The sequence below is a fragment of the Dipodomys merriami genome, unplaced genomic scaffold, assembly GCF_024711535.1.
Source record: "Dipodomys merriami isolate MVZ:Mamm:240054 unplaced genomic scaffold, mDipMer1.0.p SCAF_17, whole genome shotgun sequence".
NCBI lineage: Eukaryota > Metazoa > Chordata > Mammalia > Rodentia > Heteromyidae > Dipodomys > Dipodomys merriami.
The window spans coordinates 32901750-32910912 of NW_027203048.1; the positions used below are offsets into that span (position 1 = coordinate 32901750).

At 35.6% G+C, this 9163-nt stretch overlaps 1 protein-coding gene across 8 annotated transcripts in view; it reads left to right on the forward strand.

Moving 5' to 3' along the window:
• The window catches only part of Ccdc85a (coiled-coil domain containing 85A), a 184107-nt gene extending 175225 nt beyond the window's left edge, over positions 1–8882 (forward strand). For 5 of the 8 annotated variants that reach the window (XM_070025670.1, XM_070025672.1, XM_070025673.1 and 2 more), the window contains one exon: positions 7067–8882. In XM_070025670.1, coding sequence (XP_069881771.1) covers positions 7067–7156 — 90 coding nt within the window. In that variant the 3' untranslated portion in view covers positions 7157–8882. Of the gene's footprint in view, positions 1–2105; positions 2205–7066 lie in introns of all 8 variants that reach the window. The other 3 variants (XM_070025669.1, XM_070025671.1, XR_011372534.1) reach the window with 2 other exon arrangements.
• The last annotated feature ends 281 nt before the right edge of the window (positions 8883–9163 follow it).

Sequence of the window (9163 nt, forward strand, 5' to 3'; positions counted from 1 at the left end):
TGCCCAGCACCTGGTGGATTTTGGTTCATCCACGGATGTGCATTTTGCTCTGTGCAGCAGCATTTGGATGCACTTTACCACAAATTAAGCCCTAGCTATCTGGAGAACACTTTAGAGTGGGAAAATGGTCCAGAGATTAGTTTTAATTGTGTAGCATGAAATAAAAAAACAGCGCATCGCCCTACTACTCACACATTTGAAAGCCATTTCTGCCTGTTTGTTGCCTTGTTAAATGGCAAGCACTGTATGGATCCAGTGAGCATAGTAGGTCACTTTATAATCTGCCCCTCATTTTTCAGTGCAGCTGTTAGTGTGGATTCAGAGGACATAAGAACAAGGAAGAGTTCCTCAATGTTCTCTCAATTCATTCTTTAATTTCCATGTAAAATTTTATCTCAAGAGAGGGAAATATTATGATAATGCACAAGTGTCCTTGGTTGGCAGATGGGTGAAACTGAGCAACTGAAGCATCATTATTGGATAACTAGAAGCCCTGGAATACAAAATGTGTTTGCATCATGGCTTAACTGTGTCATGAGAACATAAGTATGTACAAACACACTCTGGGTACACGTTAAAAAGATCTCAGTGTAAAAAACAAAACAAAACAAAAAAACCCACAAAGCAAGACATTGTGTATTTAAAGGTCACTTATCTAATGCTAATTGATATAAGACTTTAGAAAATCATCTTAATTTATTTATTTGATGGATTTCAAAGAAAACTCCAGGCTTTAGTGAACTCTGTGTTCATGGTTTGAGGAAGTGTAAATTATTGTGAGAAATTAGCCCATTTGTGATAACATTACAAATTTTTCTGGCTTTAAAATTCATGATTGCTATTAATTAGAGCTTCACTTCATTTAGTAGAAATTAACTGATTTGAAGTACACTTCTCTGAGGTCTATTACAAATTGAATTTGTAGGCAAGTGAGCTGGTTCAAGAAGCTCTTTAAAATTTCTATGAATATTCACCAAACACAGTCAATTCTTTCTCCTAAGTAAATAAAGAATATGAAATTAATATGCAGCAAATAGCAGGACATTAAAAAAGTGGTGGGATCTGTACACTGAGTATAGCTAGGAAGTTTGAGTTAATAAGAGCGTAGTTGATGGATTATCTTATTTATTCTAGACTGACATCTAGATAGTCAGTATTTATAATACTAATTAGTATTTATGATACTTAGAATCTTATTATCTATGATACCTTCTTGACATGCAGGTCTCAAATGTTCACTGATACAAATTCTCAGAGGTCACTTTTAGTTGTGGCCATCGGTACTGACCATGGTGACAATAGCTTCACAGCTCAGTGTACATTCTAAGAGCTTGTAGGGAAAGCACTAGTTTCTGATGCTGCTATAAAGCTTCAGTTTGTAAGTCTTTATGCCCCCATAAAATTCATAGTTAAAGTTTCATAGAAAGTATCAACATGAAAACTGTAGACATTTCAAAGGATTATCATTTAAACCCATTTAGAGAAGTAGAAACATAGGCCTGTGAAGTTATTAAAATGATTTCATCCCTAGATATTTTTCTTATAGTGAAAAATATTTAAAGTGTGCTCAAATATTTCCACTGGAAAAAAGCCAGTGTTTCTCTTCATTTCTGTCAAAGCGCTACTTCCACATTCCTCTCTTAGGCACGGGGAATGTGTCCAGGCGAGAACTGAGAGGTTATATGGATATGTTCTCAGTCATCTTATCTACAGGCCATGTCTATATATCATTTGGACTTTTAGACACATCATTAATCCTATTCTTCACTATTACAGTGGCCTCAGTTTTATCAACTGTTGCCAAATGGTTGATACTTTTAGATTATCTGGGTGACAAATTAAATGCATCTAGTTATTTTAGACATTACGAATGCAGTGATTAATGATACAGATGATTGCTTTGAATGGCCATTTCTGAAAATCAAGTCAAATTCATTGCAGAATAATCAACTGTTTTAAAATAAGTTTGCAATATACTAATCCACTCTGATATACAGACATGGATGAAACTGAAAGGTTTGACAAATGGAGCTCCTTGATGGTTTTGTCATAACTAACAAATTTTTCTCCATGTGAAATTTGCTCTTCTTTTTCAACAAATCCAGGTCTTGGATGTTCAGGAAACTATAGATCGTCCACAGGGTAAAGAGTATGAACATGACCTTAGTGAGACAGAAAAAGCTATAGTCAGAGAAATGTGCAATGTAAGTTGGATGTGCTTTACTGTGTATTCTGTGTTGGAACCCTCATCATAGCCTAGCTATTGCTTTATAAATGCATTAATTTAAAAGTATTGACCAAATGCCTTTACAGTTTTATATGGAAAAAAAAATCTAATAATCACCCTTGTTGTTTTTTACCTTTGGTACCTCTTATTGTAGGTTTATTAACACAATGATCACATTACAAAATACTGAGATCAGAGGCTTAGTATTAGAGTATTTCCCCAGACTGCTGCAAATAAAAATTATATAAAAATGATCATCCAATTCTGTATTCCAGAACTACCTATCAATATTTATAAGTATTAAATTTATTATCCAAACCATCATAGTACTAAATTCGATAAAAAAAATGGATTTCTGCTTCTTATTTTTAAGATTAAAAAAAAAATCTCTAAAAGCCTATGATAACCTCTTCAGATGTATTTGAAACTATTCTTGGGAAAATATCACCACTTTGCTAGGTAATATTTGCTTAGCTCCTCATACATATATGTGCTTCATGTCATGCAAAGTGTTGTCTACTTTTCAATTGTTGACACAAACTTAGAAATTAGTGAGGTGAGACAGAGATAAACATTAGAGAGAAAATACAAAAATATGAGGTTGGAGAACACCATTAAGAAAACTGATGTTATTTTATTATGTTTATCCAGTGTAATTGTTAATGTCTTGATTTTCTGTCTGGATTTTCTTACTAATCACTGAATAAATTTTAATTTATAAATAACACACACATGTTATAACATTTAATCAGGAATATAATATGTAATGTTTTAAGGAGCCAAATGAAATATTATGGAGGAAACTTTTTCTTAAGTGCCACAAATGACTTAACATTTGTGACTTAGTTGTAATTAAGCATGATTATACTTTGTATTATGCTTTTATCCATATTTTCTATTCTCTGTTAGGATGGCAAATTTGCTTAGAAATATCACCAGGCCCAAGTGGCTCATGCCTCTAATTCTAGCTCCTCAGGAGGCTGAAATCAGAAGTATCACAATTCAAACCACAGAAAGAAAATCTATGAGATTCTTATCTCCAGTTAGCTACTAGAAAAAGCTGGAAGTACAGCCATAGTTCAAGTGGTAGAGTGCTAGTCTTGAGCACAAAAAGCCCACAGACAGCATCTAGGCTCTGAGTTCAAGCCCTAAGACCACCTTCCCCCACTCTTCCCACCCCACCCCACACACTGTCCTTTAGCTCTAGTTCTACTAGGGCCAAGTATTCTCAGATTCTTCTTCATCTTGTGGAGATAACTTGTTACATAATAAGTCCTGTGGGCATTTTGTCTGTGCTGGGGTGAGAATCTTAGCCTCATACTTGCCTGTGTTGTAGCTGCTTTGTCTTTTGTAATGTTTGCCAAGTTACTTTGCTTTCCTGCATATATGTTGTCTGTTTTAAAATGGTCACTAGTTCTAGGCATCATAATTTACCACTGTAGCTTTTTAACTTGGGCTTGAGATTTTCAATTTGAATATTGCCCTTAAATCCATTTACAACTTACAAAGGGCTGTTTTTCAGCCATTGACAATGGAATGAGAAGTCGAGTTCAGGCAATAGGAACTGTAAGGGCCCACAGAGGTCATCTTCCAGTGGCCTCCAAGGAGGAGTATGTAGAGCTACTGGATCTGATTTCTGCTCAATGTCATTCCTGTTCAATGTCATTCATGTTGAATGTCAAGGTAATTTGGATTTGAAACTCTGGGTAAGATTCCAACACTCACATTTTGTTTTTGAAGGAACTAGATCTGAAGTGAAAGTATTTGCAACAACCAGTAAAGTCAGGAATAGACCCAGATTGTCTTTAAGGAGTAGGTCCTGCCACTTTCTTTAGTATGTTAAATCTGGGAACTTCGGTTTTACTTTCTAGAGAATGAAAACCAATGTGTCTTATAGATAAAGCTATCTCCTTTGTGTTCAATGCCTGCATTTCTGTAAAGAAATGCCAGAGTTGTTCTCTGTACTTGCTTTCTCCTCTTTCTATCTCATCCTTATGAAAGATTTCAGGATAATAGAAATTCTATTTCTTTCGTCTCAGAAGAAACAAATTGTAGCACAGGGTCTTTATTAGTTGTGAGTTTATTTTGGTTTGTTTGTTTGCTTGCTTGCTTTAAAAGGCACCATGTGGTGTTGGTATTGTTTTTCCCTACATAAGATATTTTCACAAAGCCAAATCTTACTTTCCTTCTTTATATTTACAATTCTCTGGGGTACCTCTTCTAACTCGACACATTGTCTTTAATCCCTAGAATATGTGCAAATGGAACCCTATTAAGTGTTCTTAAGCACTCATACTTAGGAATTATTTAAAAATCAAGACAGAACACGCAGATTTAAAATATTATTTGTAAAGACTAAAAAATGAAATATTTGTATCACCATCATAAATTATAAGACTAACAAACACACATGGTGGGTGGACATTTCTTGCTTATGCCTAAACCAGGAAAAGGAAAGTGATTCAAGACTAGCTAGGGACTAAGTTCATGAGACCCATCTCACCCAATGATAAAATTGCTATGGCTCTGTATTCTTGTCATCCAAGCTAGATAGAATCTGAAAGAAGAAGGTCATAGTGCAGGCCAGTCTGAACTGAAACACCATGGAAAAATAATGAAAGAAAAAAGGGTTCAAGTGGTAGAGCATCTGCCTAAGAAAATACAAGGTTCTGAGTTCAACACCTTTACCACCAGGTTTGGTGAGGAAGAAAACCAACCCACATAGTAAATATTGGGGAATTAAAAAAAACAATTACAAAGCAATTTCATAAATAACTTCCTGGAAACTAGTGAATATTTTAAAGACTTGGCTACTATAGAAGGATCTACATGAATTTATAATAGTATCACAGAATTATAAATCTTTCTCACTATGTTAGAAAAATATATCAGTCAGAAGATTCAGGGAGAATTTAAGCTGATGGAAGTTTTATCACAGTTTTCAGTATTCTTTCTGGAGATAAGTTGTTGACATCTGTACAGGGTACCATGTCCTCATCAGGTTGGTTAGTAAGCATTTGGTTGGTTACTCTCTTCTAGAAATAAATACACTGCCTTCTAAAAGATAACAAATTGCTATTTTTGTAGTAACACTCTAAGATTTTTTTCTTTTTTTCCCCTGGGTATCTCTTGTAAATTCCTTGATTTTTACTACCCTTGCCTGCTACAAGAGTCTCTTTATACCACATCATAATATCTGGAGAAAGACCACTTTTTTGCCACATTTGACTAATTGAAGAGAAGTTGCACTTTGGGGTTGTGACAGCAAATGCCTTATGTTTCTGATCCTTGTAAGGTCTTCCAGTCCACCTCATGCTTCCAAACAAGACATCTAGACATCCTGAGCAGAGGTGCATTGTCTTAATGAGTTAGAAAGGCAAAGTTCATAGCATCTTTTGGCGTCTTGATTCATTGTTTGTACCTCTACCGTGAATTTATTATGAAATGAGACATTCTTTCTGGATAGCTTGAGCTGTCCCTTGCTGTATTTTCTTTTCCCAATAATTAAGAAGCCTAATTACAATTTCCCTTTGATTCCAACAGGACATAACTGCCATGTAACGGTGTCTGCTAACACAGAAACCATAGAGTTCCATTAGCATACAAATGAAGATAAGCAGAACCCTATATTTTTGCACATTACTATGTATGTTATTGGGTTTCCCTAGTGAAGGGTTTCCCCTTCTCTGAACAGTAAAAGCAAATTCAAGAATACACAGAAAACAAACTGGATTCATGTTAATTTTACAGTTAACACTACTATTTTTTGTTGTGGATTTACCAATTTAACATAATCTTCATAGTGAATTGCTACAGGAGGTTTATGACAGTCCCGTGTGTCACCCATGCATGGATATTTATTGCAGTTAATGTTAGTGTACCAGAGTATTACTGGTGATTTTCCTATGTTCATACTCATATAACTCTTGATCTTCTCTTTTGCTTAACATCCCTAAAAAAAACTGTGAACAGTTTGTAATTATATTTATTTCAATGATTCCTAAATTTACTCTTATTTTTCCCTAGAGTGGGGTGGTTTTGTTTTGGAAATCTGAGGACATTTCCAGTAATCAGGACTTGTGTGACAACTGAGATCCCTATTTTGCTGAGATATTCAGGGAAATTTACTCATAGCCCTAAGACTTCCAGTTCAGAATGTGTAAGAGAAGAAGCTTTTTCATTTTCCTATATGAATTAGATATTTGATAACTTTTGGTATAGATTTTTGATACAGGAATCAGGATGTCCTTAGTCAAGGGTTCTGCACATTAAAATGACAATTTCTTTGTTTTCTTTTTTTGGGGGGTCCGGTCGTGGGGCCTGAACTCTGGGCCTGGGTGCTGTCCCTCAGCTCTTCAGCTCAAGGAAAGCGCTCTACCACTTGAGCCATAGCGCCACTTCTGGCTTTTTTTCTTTTTGCTCATGTGGTGCTGAGGAATCGAACCCAGGGCCTCATGCATGCAAAGCAAGCGCTCTTCCACTGAGTCACCTTCCCAGTCGTAAAATGACCATTTCTGAGGGTGAGAATTGCTGCTAAAGAATTCTCTAAGTACTTGGAAGACACTGAAGGTTGAGGTGACCAGAGTAAATTGGCTCTTCTTGAATTTGGACCTTTGTTGCTAGCACAGTATAGTCATCCCATCTGCAAGGCAGTTCTGGTGTTTCAGAGATGTGTCATCTGTTTACTGTGTGTTTGAACTCATTTATGTGGCTATCCTGTCTCTCGTCTTTACATCCATTTCTGCTCTTCTCCATAGATTCCTCTTGAGACTCAGAATTCTCTTTGTGGAAGAAGACATGTAAGATACTTATTTCTTTTCTTTCTCCTTTCTTTTTAAGGTTGTGTGGAGGAAACTTGGAGATGCTGCAGGTTCGTGTCCTGGAATTAGGCAACATTTGTCAGGCAACCAGTACAAAGGGCCAATGTGAAGATTACTCTTCTTTCAGACATAAGATCACCACTGCCAGAGAAAAAATAAAAGAAGAACGAAAAGTAAAGAGTATATTTCCATAGACTCATGGAATGATTGTACATTGCACATATCTCCCCTCTATAACGTCCCCCATCACGCTGATATATTTTGTGTGTCTAACTTCAGTGTTCATAACAGGCAATTCCAAACAGTGTAGATTTGAAAAAATAAATCACCGTTTTAGTAGTCATGTTTTCATTAGCGCTAAAGTGGTTTTAACTCCCCAGATTTAAGATTGCAATTGGGAAACCTGCATGATTGTCAGCATCTCAGAGAGCCTCACTGGCTTTGATTGAATTGACTCATGGCATCTAACAGTGGGAACCTTTACCATGATGTAAGGAAATAGGAAGAGGCATTTTTCCAGCTTCCTGAGAGTGACAGTTGGGAAACTTCCTCTTTTACCTCTTACACTTCAATAAAGGAAATATTCGTTCCTGATGCATACGTAATGAGGATGTGGGAGACTATTTGGTTTCTAGGATTTTGTTTTGACTTTTAAGGTGCTAAATATACCACATAAGTTGTTTTACCAGCTAGAAGGATAGAAAGACTTTGTAAGTGCTCACCAGAGAGTATCACTTATTTCAGCTGAGCAAAATAAGTAGGTGTTTTTTGTTAATCTTGATGATTGCTCAAAAGGTACATCTTGGGGACATGTTAACCTCCATACTCACACAGTATATCAATTTCAACTGAAAAACAAGCAAACATAATTTTCTAAGTGTTTTGAGCTGTGATATCAATTTCTACAACTTAGTTTTTAGACATGCTGTATGTTTAATAAACTTCATGTAAACTTTAAAATATTGCACTGCATTTATGGGGGGAAAAGCTTTGTCTTCTGCAGCTAGCTATCTAACCTAACGCATGCCCTTCATTATTGAGGCTAAAGCTCTTGTTCAGATTGCTTGAGATTTGAAAAAGAGGCGTGCTAGCTTTGCTTAGTTTATTCCTTATTTTTGGTAGAGATATATAATATTAGAATGTGTGTATCAGAAATGCTATGATAGATATTTTGTGTTTCTCTAAATTCAATGATAGTTTCCTGGATGAATGTGCAAGAGGCCTGTTGACAGAATGCTTCCTTTCTACTGTAGTTTAAGGGTATAAAAGTAGGGATGCAACTGTTCCCATTTGGGGCATATCTTCTAAATCACGGCAAATGATCTTTGTTGTTTCTAAATGGGCTCATTACAATGTATTAATGGTCATTAGTGGCAAAACCTGAAGGAATTTTGTAGTACTTAAAAGGAAAACGTTTAACTGTGATGAAAGACTAGCCCTCTATTTTCAGAAAAATTTTGTGAATTCATTTACTATAGAATTATCTCTTTCTGTATCACAATTGGGTTAGAGTTTAAGCCTTTCTTTTAAGATGTTATATTTTTAAATATTATTATTGTGTAAAAGAAAATTGCTTGCTATATTTACACCTTTGGTCACAGAAGAGCTTTCATCCTGAATTTGTTGCATTCTTCCACCCTGAAGACATTTGAAACAAGTTTTTTGTGTGTGCGGCAGAGCCTGAAGAAGCTAATTGGAGGAACCCACGTCTTTTGAGAAAATACTTGTGTAAATTTTGATACTGTATTAAAACTATTTTTTTAAAGTTCCACCTAAAACTGAGTATTAAGTATACGTGTTCATCTTAGCAATGGTAATAAATTATTTAATCTCAAGTGGTTTTGTTTTTTGTTTTCTTTCAGATCTTTTCTCTTTGTTGAATAGGTTTCTATTTCTCATTAAATATTATCATGCCTTCATGTGATGCTGTCAATGGTGATAGAGATGATCCCGTATCTTAAACAGAAAGAGGGTATGCTTTTAAGTATTCTTGTAAATAGTGACTTAATATTCAGAGATATCTTTTAGCATCTTTTTTTTGGTTGTTCATGGGACTTGAACTCTGGGCTTGGGTGCTGTCCCTGCGCTCTTCAGCTCAAGGCAAGCGCTCTATCGC